Below are 26,599 nucleotides of genomic sequence, written 5' to 3' on the forward strand. Positions count from 1 at the left end.
CTCCTGGTCAGTGGCGTATTTAAGGGGGGGGCTTCCGGGCTTAAGCCCCCCCCGAAATCTTACTATAGTAAAGTATATGAAAATCTTGCAGAATTTTCACATTTTCAGGCAAAGCCCCCCCGAAAGTTAGCAAAGCCCTCCCCGAAACAAAATCGTAAATACGCCACTACTCCTGGTAGAACAAACTATGGAAGAACTTCAGTCAGGATGGCTTTCCACTGAGTGTGAAACTTCCCGTTTGTGAATTAAGGTCGCCGACCACTAGTTTCTGCATGTGGTATAGTGATTCTAATGCTAATTATTAAGGACCGGATTTTAAGGTGCAAAAATGTGGTAGGAAAAAGGGAATAAAAGGGGCTGAAAAATCATTGAAAAAGGCGCAAAAAAGGTGCTTATAGGCTATCTTTATTAAGTGCTATAGTATACAGTTACATGAACATTCTTTATTCATTACACAAACAAATATTGTTAGTCTTGGCTTTAAACATTGGACAATGTTAAATTGCAAAATTGTTTTATTCAGTCAAAAACTTGTACAACATTCAACATTCTGGTAATAAAATTGTGGTTAAAACCAACTTGGTATTTTAAAAAAGAGAACTTTAATTTAGCAATATTGTGGCTTGAGAAACCGTCACATACTTTTGGGTCTTCAGAAATTGGTTATACGTGATTATGCACAGCATTTCTATATTTTCGAATTTTAGTTTCTGTCGCTTGGAGCTCAACTTCGCTCGACATCAACGGAAACCAGTGGTACATATCTTGTAAGCGCATGGACAGGAAGTTCGTTTTTTATGTCCGGATTGTTTCCCAAATTCAGTGCAAATTTATCCCTAGCAAATCCGTTAAGATTGCGTCTAAATTTATGAAATGTTATGTGTAAACTAGATTGAAAATAAAACATATTGTTCTGTCTATTTAAAAAAAAAAGAGAGAAAAGGGACAATAAAGGTGCTAAAGGCTAAAAGAAGTAACAAAAAGGGAAATCTTATGTATCTAGCAAAAAAGGTGAAACATTCACGAAAAAGGTGCAACAAAGTGCGTTCATTTCAGTTCATTTTATGCCCGGAAATACATATTTTGAACTTTGGTTGTTATAACAACTACATTTTTAGAAAAGGTGCTGCACCTTAAAATCCGCTCTCTACTAATTATGTATGAATCAATTTGAAACTAGTTTCATCCAAGTAATCTGTCAACGTTAAACAAATCATTTTAAATTCAGTTGCAGATTAATTTCGAATTTATTCTATCATTTTCATCATGTGGTTGCAAGCTTGAGAATTTTTAAATTATTATTATTATTATTATTATTATTATTATTATTATTATTATTATTATTATTATTATTGTGCTGCTAAAGGTTCTACAGCTAACTGTTGGAAGTTTTCAGCGCAATTATGGATTATTAAGTAAAATTTCCTTGGAATGTCTCCAAAAATTCATCACTACAGTGATCTTAATTTAATTGGTTTATTTTTCTCACCGAGAACCATATAAACCTTAAAAATATTAGTAAGAGGAAAGATATCTGCAAGATCCACTAAAATGGTTGCAACTAAGGGCGCCGATTTCTTTGTAAATTTGGGGAGGCCCATTCAGATGCAGAAGGTATATATATGAAGATTTTTAGACAAATTCCACTCAAATTATGCCAAATAATGTATATTCATAAATACAATAGGGGGCCCACATGAGCTTTGGGGGCCCGGGCCCCCCACGATCGGCGCCCTTGGTTGCAACTAGGGTAAAATAAGGTATACATCTTCATCATCATTCATTTTGCAAGCCTTAAAGAAAAGACAAGATACTATTATTGCAATATAATAAAAGAATAAGCCAAGATTTCAAAAAATAAAATATTTTATTAAAAGCAGCCATTTAATATCAATTGTAAGAAGAAAAAGTTATTACTAGACATGGGAGAGTGTTCCAACTGACAAACAGAAGATCCTCATTCAATTTCATCAACAAGCGAAAAGGTTTACTTTGCTTTTATAATTTTTTCATACATATTGGTTAAACAGCATAAAGGTCATTGTTTTAAAATAATACAGTTCTTTCACATAACAATCTGACTGAGAAAGCCTTTTCGTTGAGCAAGATAACAAAAATAAAATAATTTTCATGAAATTATAGTTTTATTTATTATTCGAACTTTATTTTCGTTCACGCCTGAAGATGATTCGTAATGATAGCGAAAATGTTCGACACTATGTTACAGTCATGTTTCAACAAGGAAAAACACTTATGTTACAGAGACATAATTTCTGGAGGTTGAGTATCGAGGAAAAATAAACTCTAAAATTTCTAATTTGGACACGATAGAAATTCAATGTCATTTATAAAAACATTCAGATATTTAATATACAGTAGTGTAATTCTATGAGAGAAATTGTTACTTAAAAGTTATCTTAGATCACTTCTGTTTGTTTTGTAAACTATCTAGTCCAAGTTTCTTGGCTATTCCTTCTGGTAATCTATCATATATCCAAAGAGCAACAGGAGACAATAAATCAGGATTCACATCTTTTGGCTTTTGTGGCTTTGTCAGAAAACTCACTATAAGACCAATCACAACAGTCATTAGCAGTCCCAAAGGAGAATACATTATATATGACAATTCGTAGATAGGAAGAACATTTCTGTAAAAAAATAAAAACCGTATATGTATAATGATATATTGGTAAGTAATAGCTTACAATAATATTTCGTACAAACTAATAAAAGTTATAGTATTAATCGAATTGCTTACTACATAGCGAGTAACCCAGGGGTGCCCACAAGGGGGGGGGGCTATGACGCAAACTGCGTCATTGAAATATTTGGGGGGGTTAAAAATCTATATAAATATGTTTGATGGGGGGTAAATTAATCGAAAAGAAGATTTTTTTCATGGAAGAACACCTACGGATAGACAATTGGGGGGGTGCGTCATGGACATAAGGGGGGGTGGGCACCACTGAGTAACCTGACATATTTTTAATACATAATTAGACATACTCTATACTCTATGTCGTCTCTAGTGAAAGAAAGCGTGATTTATGATCTAGTTTATGTCCTTATACAATGCTGGGATTATGAAATATTTGACCTACAGTTGATTAGTGTGGATTCACCTGTCGATTTGTAATTGAGGTGTTGCATTCCAGCATTATTTGAACTTCTGAACCGAAAGCGTGCTCTCAAGGAGTCTTCACTTAACAGAGGTAAGTGACAAGACTGACTAATGTGTTCACATCTACAAACAAGCTTTTCTGTAGAAAGTGCGCTGTCAAATATTTGTCAAGAATACTGGCGGTGAAGGGCAGACTTTCGGAGGTGAATTACTTGATAGTCATCTCTTCGGAAGCCTATATTAGCCTCTATATGCTATGGTTATGTCAACTCCATCCGCACTGTCTGTTATGCAGAGTACATTGAAACAGAATACATAATCGACAAGCACACATTTCATTCATTCAACACTTAATTCGAAATATAATATAGAAATAAAATATAATAATTATAGCGATAAAAACGTACCCGCTAGTAGCTGGTGCTGGAGTGATATATGAAGTTGAGTTACATAGACATTGCATAGTTGATACAGGTTTTCGTTCATACACAATTAGTCCTTCCCCGGTTGCTACTTGAGCACCAATACCAATCCACAGGAGAAATACAGTACTCACAAAGGCCCCTACAAAAGCTCCCTATAAGTAAATGTTTCATTTTAGTAAAAATGAAATGTTAAAAAGTACATGTGTTATGTTTAAAATTATCAATGTAACATTTTTTAATTATTTAACAGATTCATTACTAACCAGATAGAGCTTGATTTTTCATTATCCTGAAGAGAAAAAGCAAGTCTATAATGCTTGTAGGAATACATTCAGATGTTTCGTATTGGGTACCACTTATTATTTCTATATTTAATCCAATCTGCCCGATCTCTCCTGGTCAGCGATGACGCCAGCTTTAATTACTTGCGGCAGAGACATTTTTTTGGGAGGACTACTATTTTTTTTTTTTTTTTTTTTTTTTTTTTTGTATATCGAAAATATTAGTTTTATATTTCAACCAACATGTCTGGCGGGGTGTCGTCTGCCCCCTCCTTTAGTGTCGTCATTGTTCCTGATACACAATAATTTTTGGTCTGTTGTATTTTATTATATAAATTCGTTAATATTAATTATAGGGAAGGATTACATGAGAATTGTATATTTATAATGTACTACTAAAAATGGAAAGTAAGTACGATTAAATTCCTTTTAAATTGTTTGCCGAATTAATATTTTTAGTAGACTAAAAGCAGTGTATTCTTGTGTATACGTCTCAATAACCTGAAAAATATTTCGAAGACTTAGTTTTGTGAAACAACTGAAATAAAACTTCTACACTTCCAAGGAATTTTATTTTAATATTAGATTAAATATTCGTTCTTCACATGGGGTGACTAAGTTTATGGAAAACTTTTGAACCTCCTTTTTCCCTTAGGAATTTCAATGAAAAGTAATTACAAAAACAAATCTTCGGTAATATAGAAATGAATTCCTTTTGCTCCTTAGGATCGAAATTATCGAAAATGCTGACACACATATTTCGTTACATTTATTTGAGTTTATAGGGTTTATACCGATTTTCACATCTCCAACTTAAGCAAATCTCTGCATTCGGCTCTTTCTGTTTCAAAAACCTAAATGAGCCACTTAACATATTAAGGTTCCACCTACCTTTATAGCATTTTTCTATTCGCAATACACTCTGATGGAACCTTATGCCATGCTTATCGTCCTTAAAGATAAAATTTGTGTTTGCTCGTTGGTAAATGCTTCAACTAGTAAGGACATTAATTGTTAGGTCTAGTTACACGTTAGATACCTGTGATGATATAATATCCTTGAGGAACAGTAGCCCAAAAGCGTCAATTGCTTAACATTAAAAAATGTGTCCAATAGACTTCTTTCTTATCTGCATCCTCGTAAATATACACGAAACAAAATTAAATCTTCGCATATTTTGCTTTTTATCCAATTATCCTTAATATATCCAATTTCGAATATATAAGCAACACAGTCGTTGTTTACATAGGATCAGCGATTCAAAAACACTAATGCAACTCATGTTTCTTCCTACTTTCTTCACTCAGTAAATAGTGTCTTGAGGCGTTGGTGGTGTTTCAATATTGCAAATCTAATCCTTATATATTTAAGTTGAGTTGATTTTGAGTTCAACGTCTCTTTTAGCAGCGAGATTATATGAGACGGGACCTACTGATTAACGAGGAATTTGAAACACATGAGCTCCCGCCGGGAATTGAACCCGGGACTCCCACGCCACAGGCGTGTAAGCTAACCACTTAGCCACGAAGGAGCTTCCTTATATATTTAACATCAAAGCTAATTATTTCTGTAAGAAGATACTTACTTGTATTTTTATGTCATTAATTCTTACACAACAACAATCTTTTTCGCTATTTCGTTGTCTAAGCGGCTGTAGCTCTCGTGTTGTTATATGAAGGGCACAACTGGTAGTGCTTTGTTTCATTAGTCAGTTTCATGTAACGTTCGGGAATGAGAAATTCTAATAAATAGCAAAGTTAAACCCATAAAATTCATATTTGCATAAAAAGGATTTTATAATTCTGTTAAAAAATATCCTGATCCACATGGATAATGATACTAAATTTTCAGCTCACCAAAAGCTCCCATTCATGAGGGAGAATGGGAATGTAGGAATGCAAACTACGGTTTTCTACGTTAGTTTGGGCAGTAAATATGTTACATTTCTGAAATAAATATATATCCATGTTCTAGTACACAATATGAATATCGTACCATGTTTTCCTCAAGTAAAATACTCTTCCAAATTAAATAAGTATCGAATAGCTATAGTAGATCTAGCGGAAAATGTAGATGGATTTTAGGAAGAAGTGCCTGAAATTTTTCTCGAGTTGAGACATTTCTAATATCTATCTTCTGTACTTACTATGGAGTTGCACCAGGGATAGAACATTCCTAGGGTAAAGATGCCCAAAGCAGGACCGCCAATCATTCCAATAAGACTTATTGATAACTAAAAATAAATAATAAAGGAAAGATTTGATAACTTGTTTGAATACAACATTGTGAAATTCATGACGTACTGTAGCTCAAAAAATAGCAAAAATATTAGATAGAAAAATCTTTAAAACAAATTACACGATAAATTCAATAAAATTTTATGCCTAGTAAACTATTATACAGTGATGTACAAACTTTTTTTTTAGGAGGAGGCCAAAGAAAAAACTTCAGGTGGGTCAATATAATTTACTAAAAACAACAGCTGTACATTTTACAAAATTCTTGTAATACTAAGCCCTATTTTGTTGCTCACAATATGATTCGAAATGGGATGCAGTGATTTCCATAAGCGAAGTTAAAATACTCATCTGTCAGTTTCTAATACAACTCTCTCGAGGTAACCCTATTCTTCTCTATACTCGTCAGAATAGGAATCATTTCATGGACTGGACATAACCTGTTAGGGGCTGTAGTTTGTTTATTACTGATTTATATTATGAGTTATTGATATTATATTATCACATGCACCCGGCAAATCTGCTATTCATTTCTATTGGGCTATTTAAAGCAAGAGGTATACCCGAACAATTCTCGAACTATTCAAGACCTGGAAATGAATATTCGTAGTGCCATTGAGAACATTAACACGTCTAATCTTCGTAAAGTTGCTTCTAATCTGGTGAAACGTGTGAACCAGTGTTTGAATCAAAACAGGGGGCACTACGATTTCCCTAGCTCCCCTCACAGAGGCCTCATCCGATTAGTTATCTGTGGAAATGAAATATTCTTTTTTCTGCTCCATAGTTTCCAAGCTACTCCAACTAAACAAACTGAAAATTAACGACAGAACATCCATACGTATGAGTTATGAGTCAATTTTAGTGCTGTCGAAATCGGTTTTTGAAAAAACCGAAAACCGGTTTTTGAAAAAAGTGAAATTTCATAAAACCGAAATGTCGGTTTTGAAAACCGCATTTGCGGTTTCGGTTTTGAAAACCGCTTTTGCGGTTTCGGTTTTGAAAACCGATTTTCTCAAAAACCGAAAACTGCAGAAGTCACAAAAATTCGAGAGCACTATTATCAAGTAACGACGAGGAAACAGCAAAGAATCTTTCCCATCTTCGGCTCACAGTTGCCAGATGGAGGGAAATTTCCCCCGACGTAGGGAAAAAATGCTCAAAATTTGCAGAGGCGAAAGAAGATATTTTTTCTTAAAATGTCTTAACGTGTAGGGAAATTCTTGTTTAGTATTCTTTTACAATTGGCAGAATAAAAAAAAATAAGTTGCAGTTTCTCACAAAGAGGCACGGCTATCGTTATTGGGAAGTAAAAAGATATAGAATAAAATATGATCGGTGTTCCCTTCACGTATGAACTATTGCAGGTGTCCGGGACTTGCGATAAGAAACCAGTCAACACATGCAAAACCACAACATTCACATTTATCGGAGTGGCAACAAATCAACAATAAAATTGTGTATTGCGATCTAATTTTTTTTCTTTTCTTTTTTTTAAGAAAGGGAGGTGGTGTTTTTTTGTTAACAAAAGAAAGAGTGGCAGTACTATTTAGAAACAAAGTGAAAGAGTAATGATAATATAAAAGATCTCAGTCTAAGTGGATGAGATTTCAAATTGGATTTCATGGGTTGCAGGTGTAGTGATCTTAAATAGGGATATACCTTATTTTCTATTTAGCTTAGTGTTGTCATATTACCCGATTTTTTGCAGGTACCACCCGATTGTCAGGTTCTATATTCGTCCCTCGCTATCTTAATCACGAAAAACCACCCGCTTTTTGGGATTGGAGAAAAATCGGGAACTGCTACCGGCTGGTCAGAGCAGAACATTAATGCAACTGTCTACTGTCAGCAGTTGAGCCGTGTTCAAGAAAAACTCAAAACCCTGGAGCCAGCACTTCTCAATCGCTAAGGGGTTCTACCGTTACGGGACAACGCTAAGCCCCACATGATTAGAGTGACCCAGGACACCATCCTACACCATCCTACACTATTGCAACCGCCATACTCCCTGGACAATGCACCGTTCAATTACCCCTGAACCATTTCTTGGACACTCACATTAGAGAACTAAAGTCCAACTCCATAGTAAAGGTGCAAAATGCACTTGATATCTTCTTTCCTTCACGGCAAACCAAGTTCTACCGCGAAGGAATCCATGCCCATCCCGAACGTTTTCAGAAGGTCGTTGATACTGATGGGTACTATTTTTGATCTTCCAGGTACGTCTTAGGCAGGGGTGTAGCCACGGGGCCAGGCTCCCCAAATGATTTCCTGGCCCTCCTAATGACCAGATGTTAAAACATCATCGTGAGATTACTTCGCTTCAGTCATTTAAAAATAACAATGTTTACATATAATTAATAATTTACGGTAAAATAGTATGGAAAAATAGTATTTTACCATACCGATCACAAAATAGTATGGTATTTCTTCCTTATAGCGATCCGAAAATAGTATGGTATACTTTTTGTGACAGTAGATTCCACAATTTACGGCGATTTGTATTTGACAGTTTGAAGACAAACGTTTTGACAAGGTACTATAAATTCTATCATAAAACAATGGTACTAAATCGTAAGTACATTATATTATTTATATGCTGTAATTAGTGTTTTAAGAAAACTTTTTATCAGATAGAAAATTTGGTGAAAAGCAACGTTTTTATTCAGTTTTTCAGTTTGGAATTCATTCCCTTTTTTAAATGCTATTTCGTGTAAAACAGGAAGTGAGATATAGCTGTTAATAAAATAATTATGTCTTTTTAGTCACGAATAATAAATAAACATTTTTTTCAGAAAATCTTAAAATAAATTAAATGCAATTTCAAAGAAAATCAGTCTTATGTATAAAAGTAACCAAGAAAGTTCTGTCACTTTTTGCGTAGGTCTGCGATAGTTGGCCCTAACTGGCGGCCGGGTTTCGTCGAGTCGAAACATATATCTCGCGTCGGGGTGTTGAAGTACCACCGCGTAGCAGCGACCAGCGAGAACTTCGTCTTGGTCCGCACTTCTTAAATTCTTCGCGGAGAATCGTGAAGGGACCAACACGAACTGTCGCCAGTCATGTGCATGCGGTTATTATTATATATTATTTTTTGCTGACGAATTGTTCCTAAAGTGAGCTCCGAGGGTCAAGAATAACCTCTGCCTCAACATCATGACGTGAAAAATCTTGAGATAAGTGCGATAATTGTATGAATTTAGATGACAACTGTCGTCGATCATTAGAAAGTGAGTATGTGAGAACTATGAAATAAAGTAAATAGACACGCGTCATTTTGTTACAAAATTACATGGCGAACACATTTTATCTAATTCCAAACAGTTATCGTCGAATATACACGGTTAAAGGAGCACTGTGATTGACCAAATTAAAAAGATCTTAACATTTATCCCTTTACAAGCAACGTTTCCTTCATCGCCATCGTAGCGAAGTAGGAAGAACACTTCCCTAGTAATCATAAGGTTGGTGGTTTGAGTCCCCTTCGGGGTAATTTTTTGGTACTTTTTAAAAGTGTTTTTTAGACTCACCTTAATGTAACTAAATCACACATATAACCGATTTAACATTTGGGGGAGTAATTTTGTGGTTCATTGGCGTTTTGTCGCATCTCTGCCGCTGGTGGCATAATTTTCAAAACGGTAGAGGGGCCACCGGGGATCGTCGCTGCGGCGCCGCCAATGTTTGGCGTGATGTCGCTAATTGCCCATTTGTGGTCCACCGACGCTTACGGCATGGGGACAATTTAGTGTGAGTGGCGAAACCATTCAGCAGCACCTTCAACTGAGGAAACACTAGAAGTTGGGTCGATGGGTCCCACATAACTTGATTCCGGGTCAAAAGGCAACGCAAGCAGACACCTGTGTTTCTTTGCTGTCTCGTCTGAGGAAGGAGCCATTTCTGGACAAGGTGTTGTCATGTGATGAGAAATGGGTCCTGTACGAAGTTCCACGGCGCCGTCATAATTGGTTAGCATCCCATGAACGGTTCCAAGACAGCCGAAACCAGTACTACATCAGAAGAAAGTCCTCCTGTGTGTTGATGAACTGCTCGTGGCATCGTGCATTGGGAACTGCTACCAGCTGGTCATCGCATCAATTCAACTGTGTACTGTCAGCAGTTGAGCCGTGTTCAAGAGAAACTCAAAACTCCCAAAGGGGTCCTTATGTTACAGGACAACGCTAAGCCCCTCGTGGCTAGGATGACCCGGGACACCATTTTACGCCTTGGATAGGAAACACTATTGCATCCGCCATACTCCCTGGACATTGCACCGTCCGATTATCATCTGTTCCCTTCCTTGGACAATCACTTTAAAGGATGCCAGCTCAAATCCCAAGTAGAGGTGCAAAATGCACTTGATAACTTCTTCACTTCACGGAACACCAACCTCTACCGCGATGGAATAAATGGCCTTCCAGAACGTTTGCAGAAGGTTGTCGATCTATTCTTGATCTTCGAGATACGTGTTAGGTGACATATGAATGTCCGAAGGTGGTGAGTGAGAAAGCGATAGAACTTTCTTGTTTACCTATATAGATCGGTTCTATGTATTGAAATAGTTATGCACAAAGGTATAATGTTTGGTCGGGGGCAGTAGTTCTTGGTTAAACATAATACAAACTATCTGTAATATAATTTATGAAATTATTATTATTATTATTATTATTATTATTATTATTATTATTATTATTATTATTATTATTATTATTAATAATAATAATAATAATAATAATAATAATAATAATAATAATAATAATAATAATAATAATAAGCTAAAACAGTGTTTTTAGTTTTCCGGAAGGAAACCAAAATTTTCCAGTTTTTTTCAGGCTTCAAAAACACTAGCTGTAACACATTTTTTTAGATTGTAGCTGCCCCCCTTCAAAAACGACGGGGCCCTCCTACAGAAACCTGCTGGCTACACCCCTGGTCTTAGGTGACATATCGATGTTCTAAGGTGATAGGTCAAAAAGCGACAGAACTTTCTTCATTAATTTTATACATACTATGTAAAACTACTGTATAAGTTCTAGTATCTCGAGTTCGGGAAGTCGGAATGTCAAAATTCCTTAAGATTCGTGTTCCTCGTGCTCTACTTTACAAAATATATAAAAATCAGGTGGGGTCCAGTTTGCTTCCCTGCAACCGAAAAGTACCTTGGAAATGTCATCAAAGAAGTAACTAAAAAAAAAAAAAACGTGCAAATGATCCCAGGTCAGTATTTGTAACACACAAGTTCACATCAGTACTTACGGAGTTCTAAACCGTAAGAAAGTGGGAGGAAACGGGAGCAAATAAAAAAAAGTTGAAACACAGACATAAATCAATACAATTGTCTCGATCGATAGATGCTTTCACAATTGTTAAAAGGTGTAATTAAAAACATTGGTTTCGGTTTTGAAAAACGCATTTGCGGTTTCGGTTTTGAAAACCGCTTTTGCGGTTTCGATTCTGAAAACCGCATTTGCGGTTTCGGTTTTGAAAACCGCATTTGCGGTTTCGGTTTTGAAAACCGCATTTGCGGTTTCGGTTTTGAAAACCGCTTTTGCGGTTTCGGTTTTGAAAACCGCATTTGCGGTTTCGGTTTTGAAAACCGCATTTGCGGTTTCGGTTTTGAAAACCGCATTTGCGGTTTCGGTTTTGAAAACCGCATTTGCGGTTTTCGGTTTTCAGAAAACCGGTTTTCTCAAAAACCGAAAACCGCAAATGTCACAAAAATTCAACAGCACTAGTCAATTTACATGTTTTGCAAAAAAATTGACTTACACCTTCGGTTACATCTGGCAAGACTGTGTGGTTCCTAGTGTACTTCAATCGTTGCTTCCTAGATATATACATGAACAAGGCAGGGGCGGATCCAGGGGGCGATCGGGGCGATCACCCCCCCTCCAGAAGAGGAAACTTTCTTATTTTATATATATAAATAAAACCCATCCCAAAGTTTGGAGCCCTCCAAATTAGCAGTATGATAACCCACCGACCCCCCAGAAGTCGGTCCTGGATCCGCCCCTGGAACAAGGCTTCATTTCGGTGTAACCATTATTTGTGTATCACTTCAGGTTCAAAAGTTCTACTATCCCAAACTTCGGGTTGCATTGTATATTGAACACCTTGTATAAGGAAGACTGTTAGATATCAGACATCCTGTAACGGCATGATATAACATCTAAGAACAGTGGCGATGTAGCATACGGAGAACATATGCTCCGCACTGATTTCTGTAGTAAGCAAGAGGGATCCGCATATTTGTACAATATATCGCTGTCCAGAGAACGGATTTTTCTCAATGTACGTGATCAAAACTTGTGTTCAATAGTAATTTCAATAGTTACTGTATATTACACATTTTCTTATAAAAAGATCTTTTTGTATGATTTTATATATTTTCTCTCTTAAATTATTATAATTTAAAATCTCACGTTTGAACATATTTGTATTAAAATTTACACGCTGTTTGTGGTTGTACATATATTCTTCAGCTAGTGAAAAGGAAAGAACACATGATATTTAAGGTAAGTGAAAATAATGTAAGTTCTTGGTACCAAGTGATGGAATGATTCATGACATTCATTATTGCACAGACTTGGGAAACCAAATCAAAAAGCATGGACAAATTTGAACCTTCCGTATTCTTTTAGTTAAGTACATACCATAGTCTTTACGTTGTTAAATGAGAAAACAATACTTTGGCCAGCTACTTTGAAATAAACACTTTGAACTGAAATGAGTGAATGTAAATCAAAGTATTAATTAGTCTTTTTTAAAATATTAATGTGAAAAAAAAGGAAACCTACTTGCAACACGCCACCAAGACGTTCTACTACAAATGTGAGAGCAAAGCCAACAACACCATAACCAGCAGATAACAATTTTGCTAACCAGAGTACTCGATCGTCTTTAAGATTCTTTGCCTGAGGTATGAAGTCTTTGATGGTGATTGCGGCCAGTGAGTTAAGCCCAATAGAAATAGAACTAGAAAGATAAAATTTAACTGTTTCACTGCATTGAAATATGGTTTTCAACTATTATTAAATATAAATTAGTTGTAAGCATTTCGATCATATGCTCCTGTCTCATTGGTAAGTCAATGAAGTACGAGAAAGGAACAAATATGTACAGTTAAATTTTATTCTTTTTTCGATAACTTTGGAACAAACTGTTCATTTTTTGGTAATGACACAGTATTACAGTTTTTGGTAACGTACACAGCATTGCGGTTTTTTTTTTTTTCATATCAAGAAAATTTTGTACCAATTGGTCTATTTATTCCAAAGTGATTTGGCAAGTGAAAATCTAGCATTGGAAAACCGTTTTTTACTTTCTACTGTACGATTGATTTAGAATACTGCTTATACATAAGCTTTAATCGAAAATTTTAATGGCTTTTAATTACGTAAGTTTACAGTCAAAATCTGGTAATTCATTTTGATATCCTGTCTTTTACTTCATGACTGTTTTGAGTAAAATATAGAATGGAGGTTGGATGGTTGTAAGGTGAGTTCTTCCAATTTTCAACTCAATTTTCTTTTAAAAATTCTAATAAACAATGTAAACAATAAATAAATAATAAAATCAGGAGCTGTATTTCATACTCAGGCAAGCAGTTTCAAACTTTAATTGGAATAAACTATTTGTCACGGAAAACGTTGTAGATTGTTGAGTTACAGGTGCATTTCGCCAGCCCCCCCACCTTGGAGTTTCGAAAAAAAAACCTATGCCAATCGTTTGTGCTACGTTTGTGCCGGAATGTACCGCAAAAATTTTCGTTTGTACCACTTCCGGTACGAAGTTATAAGGGTTTTAAAGTGGGGGGCTGGGGAAACGGCAGCCCCCCACCTAGGAATTTCAAAACAAAACCTATGCCAATCATTTGCGCTACGTTTGTGCCGGAATGTACCGCAAAAATTTTCGTTTGTACCACTTCCGGTACGAAGTTATAAGGGTTTTAAAGTGGGGGGCTGGAGAAACGGCAGCCTCCAAACGTGGAATTTCGAAACAAAACCTATGGCAATCGTTTGTGCTACGTTTGTGCCGGAATGTACCGCAAAAATTTTCGTTTGTACCACCTCCGGTACGAAGTTATAAGGGTTTCAAAGTAGGGGGGCTGGAGAAACGGAAGCCTCCAACCTTGGAATTTCGAAACAAAAGGTATGCCAATCGTTTGTGCTACGTTTGTGCCGGAATGTACCGCAAAAATTTTCGTTTGTACCACTTCCGGTACGAAGTTATAAGGGTTTTAAAGTGGGGGGCTGGAGAAACGGCTGCCTCCAAACTTGGAATTTCGGAACAAAACCTATGGCAATCGTTTGTGCTACGTTTGTGCCGGAATGTACCGTAAACATTTTCGTTTGTACCACTTCCGGTACGAAGTTATAAGGGTTTTGAAGTGGGAGGCTGGGGAAACGGCAGCCCCCACCTAGGAATTTCAAAACAAAACCTATGCCAATCGTTTGTGCTACGTTTGTGCCGGAATGTACCGCAAAAATTTTCGTTTGTACCACATCCGGTACGAAGTTATAAGGGTTTTGAAGTGGAGGGGCTGCAGAAACAGAAGCCTGCAACCTTGGAATTTCGAAACAAAAACTATGCTAATTGTTTGTGCTTCGTTTGTGCCGGAATGTACCGCAAAAATTTTCGATTGTACCACTTCCGGTAGTGGTGGGCTGGGGAAACGGCAGCTCCCCCACCTAGGAATTTCAAAGCAAAATTTATGTTAATCGTTTGTGCTAGGTTTATGCCTGAATGTACCGCAGAAATTTTCGTTTGTACCACTTCCGGTACGAAGTTATAAGTGTTTAAAAGTGGGGGCTGGGGAAACGGCAGCCCCCCACCTAAAAATTTCAAAACAAAACCTATGGCAATCGTTTGTGCTACGTTTGTGCCGGAATGTACCGCAAAAATTTTCGTTTGTACCACTTTCGGTACGAAGTTATAAGGGTTTGAAAGTGGGGGGGCTGGAGAAACGGCAGCCTCCAACCTTGGAATTTCGAAACAAAACCTATGGCAATCGTGTGTGCTACGTTTGTGCCGGAATGTACCTCAAACATTTTCGTTTGTACCACTTCCGGTACGAAGTTATAAGGGTTTTAAAGTGGGGGGGGGGACTGGAGAAACGGCAGCCTCCAACCTTGGAATTTCGAAACAAAACCTATGCCAATCGCGTGTGCTACGTTTGTGCCGGAATGTACCGCAAAAAGTTTCGTTTGTTCCACTTCCGGTACGAAGTTATATGAGTTTTCAAGAGGGGCTGTGGTAACGGCAGCCCCGCACCCAGTAATTTCGAAATGAAACCTATGCCCACTCTTTGCACTACTTTTGAACAGGAACGTTTCGCTAAACTCTTTTCTGTACCACTTCCGGTACAAAGATACGAGAGTTTCAAGCTACGGGGCTGCCGTTTTGATGCCCCCTCGGAATTTCGAAACGAGACCTATGCAAATCGTTTAACAACATTTGTGTCGGAATGTATCGCAAACATTTTTGTATGTATCACTTCCAGTAGAAAAGTATGACAGTTTTAACTAGGGGGCTGCCGTTTCCAGAACTCCCCATCTTGGAATTTCGAGATAAGACTATGTCAATCGTTTGAGGTACGTTTTTACCGGAATGTACCGCAAAAAAAATTACGTGCCTGAAGTTGGCCCCCCACCTCTCCCAAATCACACCAAACGTTGCACATCGTTAATGCATCGTTAGTGCACGTTAGTGCATTTAAAACTAACGTTAGTGCTATCAGGGTTTACGAGATATTGAAGATTTTGGTTTGGGACCTACTTCATATGAAGTTAGCCCACCACCCATCTTTATGGAGACAGATTTTCACTAAACTTAGCGCATCGTTAGTGCATCGTTAGTGCACTTAAACACACTAAGCACTACCGTAAGTGCTACCATATTTTGGGATTATTCAAGATTTTCGGTGGGGGGGCAACTTCAGAAATATCAAATTCTATACAAATAGAGGTAGAAACATGGGGTTGACGGTAATCGTTAGTGCATTGTTAGTGCACTTAAACGCAATAAGCACTAACATTAGTGCTACCATATTTTGGGATTTATTCAAGATCTTTGGTGGGGGGCCAACTTCAAAAATATCAAATTTTATACAAATAGAGGTAGAAACATGGAGTTAACGGCAATCGTTAGAGCGTGATTAGTGCACTTAAATGCACTAAGCACTAACATTAGTTTTACCACATTTTGAAATTTATTCAAAATTTTTGGTGGGGGGCAACTTCAGAAATATCAAATTCCATACAAAGTGTCAGTATTTTCAAGAATCAGTAACGAATGCACTAATTACTTTGTTAGTGCTTGAAGAGGGCGCAAATTCACGCTGACCACCAAAGATATTTTACTTGTAGCACCTACACTAATTAAGCACTAACGTTAGGGGTTGGTGCACGAAGAAGCACTAACGATGCACTAAGGATTGTACTGGAAATGATCATTAGTGCTTTTTAATTTGGCAGAAATTTGACACAGTGAAAAACTCCCCTTAAATTTCTTATGTGAGTTTCCTAAGATGTAACTGGCCATAACTACACTAATAGTGAAGCACTAACGAAAACAGCTCTAATTTTTTCGTTATTGGTTGAAGTGGGGCGCCAAGTTCATGAAAGCTTCCAAAGGTTTTTTTTACTTGTAGGACCTACATTAATGAAGAACTAACGTTAGGTGTTAATTCACTAAGAAACACTAACGATTTCAGTAGAAGAGGTCATTAGTGATTTTGATTTTGGCGGAAATTTGACGCAATGAAAAATTCCACATGAATCTCTTATGGGAGTTTTGTGGCATATAATTGGCCATATCTACATCAATAGTTAAGCATTAACTGAACTATGAGTGTTTTGCAGAAGCGCTAACGATACATTAACGAATGGACTTATTTTTCGTTACTGCTTGAAGTGGGAACCAAGTTCACGCTGGCCCGCAAAGGTTTCTTACTTGTAGCACCTACAATAATGAAGCACGAAACTTAGGTGTTGGTGCACTAGGAAGCACTAATATTACAAGGAAAGAAAACTTTCGAATTTATCGTGAACTTAGCCCCCACTACAAGCACTAACGAAAAAATTAGCTTTATACGTTAGTGCATTGTTAGTACTTCTAGAAGATACAAGTAGTTTCGTTAGTGTTTCATCATTAGTGTAGAAATGGCCAATTATAAGTCTCAAAACTCCCATAAGAAACACATGGGGAATTATTCATTGTATCAAATTCCCATCTCATTCAAAAGCACTAATTACCTCTGTTAGTGCAATTGTTAGTGCATCGTAATTGCTTCTTAGAGCACAAACACCTAACGTTAGTGCTTCATTAGTGTAGGTGTTACAAGTAAAAAACCTATGGAGAAGTCAGCGTGAATTTCGCACCGACACTTTAAGCACTAACGGAAAAAATAGTCTAATTCGTTAGTGCTTCTATAAAGCACTAACAATTTCGTTAGTGCTTCACTATTAGTGTAGTTATGGCCAATTACATATCACGAGAGACACAAGAAATTTAGGCAAATTTTTCATTGAATCAAATTTCCGCCAAATTCAAAATCACTAATGATCTCTTCTAGAGCGATCGTTAGTGCATTGTTAGTGCTTCTTAGCGCATCTACACCTAAGGTTAGTGCTTCATTAGTAAATGTGCTACAATTAAAATACCTTTTGAGCCAGAGTGAACTTAGCGCCCCCACTTCAAGCACTAACTAAAACTTAGTGCCATTCGTTAGTGCATTGGTAGTGCTTCTGGAAAACACTAACAATTTAGTTAGAACTTCAATATTAGTTTACTTATGGCCAATTACATGTAACGAAACACATAATAAATTTATGGGAAATTTTTCATTGCGTCAAATTTCCGTCAAATTCAAGAGTACTAATGATCTATTCTAGTGCAATCGTTAGTGCATCGTTAGTGCTCCTAGAAAACACTAACAGTTTCGTTTTTCCTTCAATATTAGTGTAGTTATGGACAATTACATGTCACTAAACTCCTATAAGACATTTATTGGGAATTTTTAATTGCATCAAATTTCCGCCATATTCAAAAGCACTAATGATATCTTCTAGTGAAATTGTTAGTGGTTCTTAGTGCACCAACCCCTAACGTTAGTACTTCATTAGTGTAGGTGCTACAGGTACAATATCTTTGGAGGGCACGGTGAACTTGCGTCAACTTCAAGCACTAACAAAAAATTAATGCTATTCATTAGTGTATCGTTAGTGCTTCTAGAAAGCACTAAATGTTTGTATGAAATTTGATATTTCTTAAGTTGGTCCCACCAGAAATCTCGAATAAATCCCAAAATATGGTAATGCTAACCTTAATGCTTAGTGCATTTAAGTGCACTAACGATGCAATAACGATTGTCTTTAACTGCATGTTTCTACCTCTATTTGTATAGAATTTGATATTTCTGAAGTTGGCCCCCATCTAAAATCTTGAATAAGTCCCAAAATATTGTAGCACTAACGTCAGTGTTTAGTATTTTAAGTGCACTAACGATGCACTAACGATTGCCGTTAACTCTATGTTCCTATCTCTATTTGTATAGAATTTGAAATTACTGAAGTTGCCCATCACACCGAAAATCTTGAATGAATTCCAAAATATGGTAGCACCAACGATAGTGCTTAGTACGTTTAAGTGCACTAACGTTTGCCATTAACCCCATGTTTCTATCCCTATTTGTATAGAATTTGATATTTCTGAAGTTGACCACCCCACCAAAATTTTTGAATAAATCTCAAAATATAGTAGCGCTAACGTTAGTGCTTAGTGCGTTTAAGTGCACTAATGATGCACTAATGATTGCTGTTAACACTATGTTTCTACCTTTATTTGTATACAATTTGATATTTCTGAAGTTGGCCCCCCCACCAAAAATCTTGAATAAATCCCAAAATATGATAGCACTAACGTTAGTGCTCAGTGCTTATAAGTGCACTAACGATTCCCGTTAACTCAATGTTTCTATCTCTATTTGTATTGAATTTGATGTTTCTGAAGTTTGCCCCCCACTTTAAAACTATTATAACTTCGTACCGGAAGTGGTACAAACGAAAAGTTTTGCGGTACATTCCGGCACAAACGTAGCACAAACGATTGTCATAGGTTTTGTTTTGAAATTTTTAGGTGGGGGACTGCCGTTTCCTCAACCCCCACTTCAAAACCCTTATAACTTCGTACCGGAAGTGGTACAAACGAAAATTTTTGCGGTACATTCCGGCACAAACGTAGCACAAACAATTATCATAGGTTTTGTTTCGAAATTCCAAGGTAGGAGTTTCCGTTTCTACAGCCACCCACTTTAAAACCCTTATAACTTCGTACCGAAAGTGTTACAAACGAAAATTTTTGCGGTACATTCCGGCACTAACGATTGGCATAGGTTTTGTTTTGAAATTTTTAGGTGGGGAACTGCCGTTTCCCCAGCCCCCACATTTAAACCCTTATAACTTCGTACCGGAAGTGGTACAAACGAAAATTTTTGCGGTACATTCCGGCACTAACGATTGGCATAGGTTTTGTTTTGAAATTTTTAGGTGGGGAACTGCCGTTTCCCCAGCCCCCACATTTAAACCCTTATAACTTCGTACCGGAAGTGGTACAAACGAAAATTTTGGCGGTACATTCAGGCACAAACGTAGCACAAACGATTGCCATAGGTTTTGTTTTGAAATTCCTAGGTGGGGGGCTGCCATTTCCCCAGCCCCCCACTTCAAAACCCTTATAACTGCGTACCGGAAGTGGTACAAACGAAAATTTTTGCGGTACATTCAGCCACAAACGTAGCACAAACGATTGCCATAGTTTTTGTTTCGAAATTCCAAGTTTGGAGGCTGCCGTTTCTCCAGCCCCCACTTTAAAACCCTTATAACTTTGTACCGGAAGTGGTACAAACGAAATATTTAGAGGTACATTCCGGCACAAACGTAGCACAAACGATTGCCATAGGTTTTGTTTCGAAATTCCAAGTTTGAAGGCTGCCCTTTCTCCAGCCCCCCAACCACTTTAAAACCCTTATAACTTCGTACCGGAAGTGGTACAAACGAAAATTTTTGCGGTACATTCCGGCACAAACGATTGGCATAGGTTTCGTTTCGAAATTCCAAGGTGGGGGGGGCTGCCGTTTCCCCAGCCCCCACTTTAAAACTATTATAACTTCGTACCGGAAGTGGTACAAACGAAAATTTTTGCGGTACATTCCGGCACAAACGTAGCACACACTATTGGCATAGGTTTTGTTTCGAAATTCCAAGGTTGGAGGCTGCCGTTTCTCCAGCCCCCCCACTTTGAAACCCTTATAACTTCGTACTGGAAATGGTACAAACGAAAATTTTGTCCGGCACAAACGTAGCACAAACGATTGCCATAGTTTTTGTTTCGAAAATCCAAGTTTGAAGGCTGCCGTTTCTCCAGCCCCCCACTTTATAACTTCATACCGGAAGTGGTACAAACGAAAATTTTTGCGGTACATTCAGGCACAAACCTAGCACAAATGATTGACATAAATTTTGCTTCGAAATTCTTAGGTGGGGGGCTGCCGTTTCCCTAGCCTGCCACTCCAAAACCCTTACAATTTCGTACCGGAAGTGGTACAAACGAAAATTTTTGCGGTACATTCCGGCACAAACGTACCACAAACGATTGCCATAGGTTTTGTTTTGAAATTCCTAGGTGGGGGGCTGCCGTTTCCCCAGCCCCCACTTCAAAACCCTTATAACTGCGTACCGGAAGTGGTACTACAAAAATTTTTTGCGGTACATTCAGCCACAAACGTAGCACAAACGATTGCCATAGTTTTTGTTTCGAAATTCCAAGTTTGGAGGCTGCCGTTTCTCCAGCCCCCACTTTAAAACCCTTATAACTTCGTACCGGAAGTGGTACAAACGAAATATTTAGCGGTACATTCCGGCACAAACGTAGCACAAACGATTGCCATAGGTTTTGTTTCGAAATTCCAAGTTTGAAGGCTGCCCTTTCTCCAGCCCCCAACCACTTTAAAACCCTTACAACTTCGTACCGGAAGTGGTACAAACGAAATTTTTTGCGGTACATTCCGGCACAAACGTAGCACAAACGATTGGCATAGGTTTTGTTTTGAAATTTCTAGGTGGGGGGCTGCCGTTTCCCCAGCTCCCCACTTTAAAACCCTTATAACTTCGTACCGGAAGTGGTACAAACGAAAATTTTTGCGGTACATTCCGGCACAAACGATTGGCATAGGTTTCGTTTCGAAATTCCAAGGTGGAGGGGCTGCCGTTTCACCAGCCTCCCACTTTAAAACTATTATAACTTCGTACCGGAAGTGGTACAAACGAAAATTTTTGCGGTACATTCCGGCACAAACGTAGCACACACTATTGGCATAGGTTTTGTATCGAAATTCCAAGTTTGGAGGCTGCCGTTTCTCCAGCCCTCCACTTTGAAACCCTTATAACTTCGTACCGGAAGTGGTACAAACGAAAATTTTTGTCCGGCACAAACGTAGCACAAACGATTGGCATAGTTTTTGTTTCGAAATTCCAAGTTTGAAGGCTGCCGTTTCCCCAGCCCCCCACTTTAAAACCTTATAACTTCATACCGGAAGTGGTACAAACGAAAATTTTTGCGGTACATTCAGGCACAAACCTAGCACAAACGATTGACATAAATTTTGATTCGAAATTCTTAGGTGGGGGGGCTGCCGTTTCCCCAGCCTGCCACTCCAAAACCTTTACAATTTCGTACCGGAAGTGGTACAACCGAAAATTTTTGCGGTACATTCCGGCACAAACGTAGCACAAGCGATTAGCATAGTTTTTGTTTCGAAATTCCAAGATTGCAGGCTTCCGTTTCTGCAGCCTCTCCACTTCAAAACCCTTATAACTTCGTACCGGAAGTGGTACAAACGAAAATTTTTGCGGTACATTCCGGCACTAACGATTGGCATAGGTTTTGTTTTGAAATTTTTAGGTGGGGAACTGCCGTTTCCCCAGCCCCCACATTTAAACCCTTATAACTTCGTACCGGAAGTGGTACAAACGAAAATTTTGGCGGTACATTCAGGCACAAACGTAGCACAAACGATTGCCATAGTTTTTGTTTCGAAATTCCAAGTTTGGAGGCTGCCGTTTCTCCAGCCCCCACTTTAAAACCCTTATAACTTTGTACCGGAAGTGGTACAAACGAAATATTTAGAGGTACATTCCGGCACAAACGTAGCACAAACGATTGCCATAGGTTTTGTTTCGAAATTCCAAGTTTGAAGGCTGCCCTTTCTCCATCCCCCCAACCACTTTAAAACCCTTATAACTTCGTACCGGAAGTGGTACAAACGAAAATTTTTGCGGTACATTCCGGCACTAACGATTGGCATAGGTTTTGTTTTGAAATTTTTAGGTGGGGAACTGCCGTTTCCCCAGCCCCCACATTTAAACCCTTATAACTTCGTACCGGAAGTGGTACAAACGAAAATTTTGGCGGTACATTCAGGCACAAACGTAGCACAAACGATTGCCATAGGTTTTGTTTTGAAATTCCTAGGTGGGGGGCTGCCATTTCCCCAGCCCCCCACTTCAAAACCCTTATAACTGCGTACCGGAAGTGGTACAAACGAAAATTTTTGCGGTACATTCAGCCACAAACGTAGCACAAACGATTGCCATAGTTTTTGTTTCGAAATTCCAAGTTTGGAGGCTGCCGTTTCTCCAGCCCCCACTTTAAAACCCTTATAACTTTGTACCGGAAGTGGTACAAACGAAATATTTAGAGGTACATTCCGGCACAAACGTAGCACAAACGATTGCCATAGGTTTTGTTTCGAAATTCCAAGTTTGAAGGCTGCCCTTTCTCCAGCCCCCCAACCACTTTAAAACCCTTATAACTTCGTACCGGAAGTGGTACAAACGAAAATTTTTGCGGTACATTCCGGCACAAACGATTGGCATAGGTTTCGTTTCGAAATTCCAAGGTGGGGGGGGCTGCCGTTTCCCCAGCCCCCACTTTAAAACTATTATAACTTCGTACCGGAAGTGGTACAAACGAAAATTTTTGCGGTACATTCCGGCACAAACGTAGCACACACTATTGGCATAGGTTTTGTTTCGAAATTCCAAGGTTGGAGGCTGCCGTTTCTCCAGCCCCCCCACTTTGAAACCCTTATAACTTCGTACTGGAAATGGTACAAACGAAAATTTTGTCCGGCACAAACGTAGCACAAACGATTGCCATAGTTTTTGTTTCGAAAATCCAAGTTTGAAGGCTGCCGTTTCTCCAGCCCCCCACTTTATAACTTCATACCGGAAGTGGTACAAACGAAAATTTTTGCGGTACATTCAGGCACAAACCTAGCACAAATGATTGACATAAATTTTGCTTCGAAATTCTTAGGTGGGGGGCTGCCGTTTCCCTAGCCTGCCACTCCAAAACCCTTACAATTTCGTACCGGAAGTGGTACAAACGAAAATTTTTGCGGTACATTCCGGCACAAACGTACCACAAACGATTGCCATAGGTTTTGTTTTGAAATTCCTAGGTGGGGGGCTGCCGTTTCCCCAGCCCCCACTTCAAAACCCTTATAACTGCGTACCGGAAGTGGTACTACAAAAATTTTTTGCGGTACATTCAGCCACAAACGTAGCACAAACGATTGCCATAGTTTTTGTTTCGAAATTCCAAGTTTGGAGGCTGCCGTTTCTCCAGCCCCCACTTTAAAACCCTTATAACTTCGTACCGGAAGTGGTACAAACGAAATATTTAGCGGTACATTCCGGCACAAACGTAGCACAAACGATTGCCATAGGTTTTGTTTCGAAATTCCAAGTTTGAAGGCTGCCCTTTCTCCAGCCCCCAACCACTTTAAAACCCTTACAACTTCGTACCGGAAGTGGTACAAACGAAATTTTTTGCGGTACATTCCGGCACAAACGTAGCACAAACGATTGGCATAGGTTTTGTTTTGAAATTTCTAGGTGGGGGGCTGCCGTTTCCCCAGCTCCCCACTTTAAAACCCTTATAACTTCGTACCGGAAGTGGTACAAACGAAAATTTTTGCGGTACATTCCGGCACAAACGATTGGCATAGGTTTCGTTTCGAAATTCCAAGGTGGAGGGGCTGCCGTTTCACCAGCCTCCCACTTTAAAACTATTATAACTTCGTACCGGAAGTGGTACAAACGAAAATTTTTGCGGTACATTCCGGCACAAACGTAGCACACACTATTGGCATAGGTTTTGTATCGAAATTCCAAGTTTGGAGGCTGCCGTTTCTCCAGCCCTCCACTTTGAAACCCTTATAACTTCGTACCGGAAGTGGTACAAACGAAAATTTTTGTCCGGCACAAACGTAGCACACACTATTGGCATAGGTTTTGTATCGAAATTCCAAGTTTGAAGGCTGCCGTTTCCCCAGCCCCCCACTTTAAAACCTTATAACTTCATACCGGAAGTGGTACAAACGAAAATTTTTGCGGTACATTCAGGCACAAACCTAGCACAAACGACTGACATAAATTTTGATTCGAAATTCTTAGGTGGGGGGGCTGCCGTTTCCCCAGCCTGCCACTCCAAAACCTTTACAATTTCGTACCGGAAGTGGTACAACCGAAAATTTTTGCGGTACATTCCGGCACAAACGTAGCACAAGCGATTAGCATAGTTTTTGTTTCGAAATTCCAAGATTGCAGGCTTCCGTTTCTGCAGCCTCTCCACTTCAAAACCCTTATAACTTCGTACCGGAAGTGGTACAAACGAAAATTTTTGCGGTACATTCCGGCACTAACGATTGGCATAGGTTTTGTTTTGAAATTTTTAGGTGGGGAACTGCCGTTTCCCCAGCCCCCACATTTAAACCCTTATAACTTCGTACCGGAAGTGGTACAAACGAAAATTTTGGCGGTACATTCAGGCACAAACGTAGCACAAACGATTGTCATAGGTTTTGTTTTGAAATTCCTAGGTGGGGGCTGCCATTTCCCCAGCCCCCACTTCAAAACCCTTATAACTGCGTACCGGAAGTGGTACAAACGAAAATTTTTGCGGTACATTCAGCCACAAACGTAGCACAAACGATTGCCATAGTTTTTGTTTCGAAATTCCAAGTTTGGAGGCTGCCGTTTCTCCAGCCCCCACTTTAAAACCCTTATAACTTCGTACCGGAAGTGGTACAAACGAAATATTTAGAGGTACATTCCGGCACAAACGTAGCACAAACGATTGCCATAGGTTTTGTTTCGAAATTCCAAGTTTGAAGGCTGCCCTTTCTCCAGCCCCCCAACCACTTTAAAACCCTTATAACTTCGTACTGGAAGTGGTACAAACGAAAATTTTTGCGGTACATTCCGGCACAAACGATTGGCATAGGTTTCGTTTCGAAATTCCAAGGTGGAGGGGGGCTGCCGTTTCCCCAGCCCCCCACTTTAAAACTATTATAACTTCGTACCGGAAGTGGTACCAACGGAAATTTTTGCGGTACATTCCGGCACAAACGAAGCACACACTATTGGCATAGGTTTTGTTTCGAAATTCCAAGGTTGGAGGCTGCCGTTTCTCCAGCCCCCCCACTTTGAAACCCTTATAACTTCGTACTGGAAATGGTACAAACGAAAATTTTGTCCGGCACAAACGTAGCACAAACGATTGCCATAGTTTTTGTTTCGAAAATCCAAGTTTGAAGGCTGCCGTTTCTCCAGCCCCCCACTTTAAAACCTTATAACTTCATACCGGAAGTGGTACAAACGAAATTTTTTGCGGTACATTCAGGCACAAACCTAGCACAAATGATTGACATAAATTTTGCTTCGAAATTCTTAGGTGGGGGGCTGCCGTTTCCCCAGCCTGCCACTCCAAAACCCTTACAATTTCGTACCGGAAGTGGTACAAACGAAAATTTTTTGCGGTACATTCCGGCACAAACGTAGCACAAACGATTGCCATAGGTTTTGTTTTGAAATTCCTAGGTTGGGGGCTGCCGTTTCCCCAGCCCCCAGTTCAAAACCCTTATAACTGCGTACCGGAAGTGGTACTACAAAAAATTTTTGCGGTACATTCAGCCACAAACGTAGCACAAACGATTGCCATAGTTTTTCTTTCGAAATTCCAAGTTTGGAGGCTGCCGTTTCTCTAGCCCCCACTTTAAAACCCTTATAACTTCGTACCGGAAGTGGTACAAACGAAATATTTAGCGGTACATTCCGGCACAAACGTAGCACAAACGATTGCTATAGGTTTTGTTTCGAAATTCCAAGTTTGAAGGCTGCCCTTTCTCCAGCCCCCCAACCACTTTAAAACCCTTATAACTTCGTACCGAAAGTGGTACAAACGAAATTTTTTGCGGTACATTCCGGCACAAACGTAGCACAAACGATTGGCATAGGTTTTGTTTTGAAATTTCTAGGTGGGGGGCTGCCGTTTCCCCAGCTCCCCACTTTAAAACCCTTATAACTTCGTACCGGAAGTGGTACAAACGAAAATTTTTGCGGTACATTCCGGCACAAACGATTGGCATAGGTTTCGTTTCGAAATTCCAAGGTGGAGGGGCTGCCGTTT

At 38.8% G+C, this 26,599-nt stretch overlaps 1 protein-coding gene across 5 annotated transcripts in view; it reads right to left on the reverse strand.

Moving 5' to 3' along the window:
* Positions 1-397: 397 nt before the first annotated feature.
* The window catches only part of LOC145668710 (sodium-coupled monocarboxylate transporter 1-like), a 136,310-nt gene continuing 110,108 nt past the window's right edge, over positions 398-26,599 (reverse strand). For 4 of the 5 annotated variants that reach the window (XM_081736810.1, XM_081736811.1, XM_081736812.1 and 1 more), the window contains 4 exons: positions 12,865-13,042; positions 5,974-6,060; positions 3,529-3,698; positions 398-2,648 (listed from right to left, as the gene is read on the reverse strand). In XM_081736810.1, coding sequence (XP_081592936.1) covers positions 2,423-2,648; positions 3,529-3,698; positions 5,974-6,060; positions 12,865-13,042 — 661 coding nt within the window. In that variant the 3' untranslated portion in view covers positions 398-2,422. The remainder of the gene's footprint in view (positions 2,649-3,528; positions 3,699-5,973; positions 6,061-12,864; positions 13,043-26,599) is intronic. The other variant, XM_081736813.1, reaches the window with a different exon arrangement.

The sequence above is a fragment of the Thermobia domestica genome, chromosome 13 (assembly GCF_964235325.1).
Source record: "Thermobia domestica chromosome 13, izTheDome1.hap1.1, whole genome shotgun sequence".
Taxonomy (NCBI): domain Eukaryota; kingdom Metazoa; phylum Arthropoda; class Insecta; order Zygentoma; family Lepismatidae; genus Thermobia; species Thermobia domestica.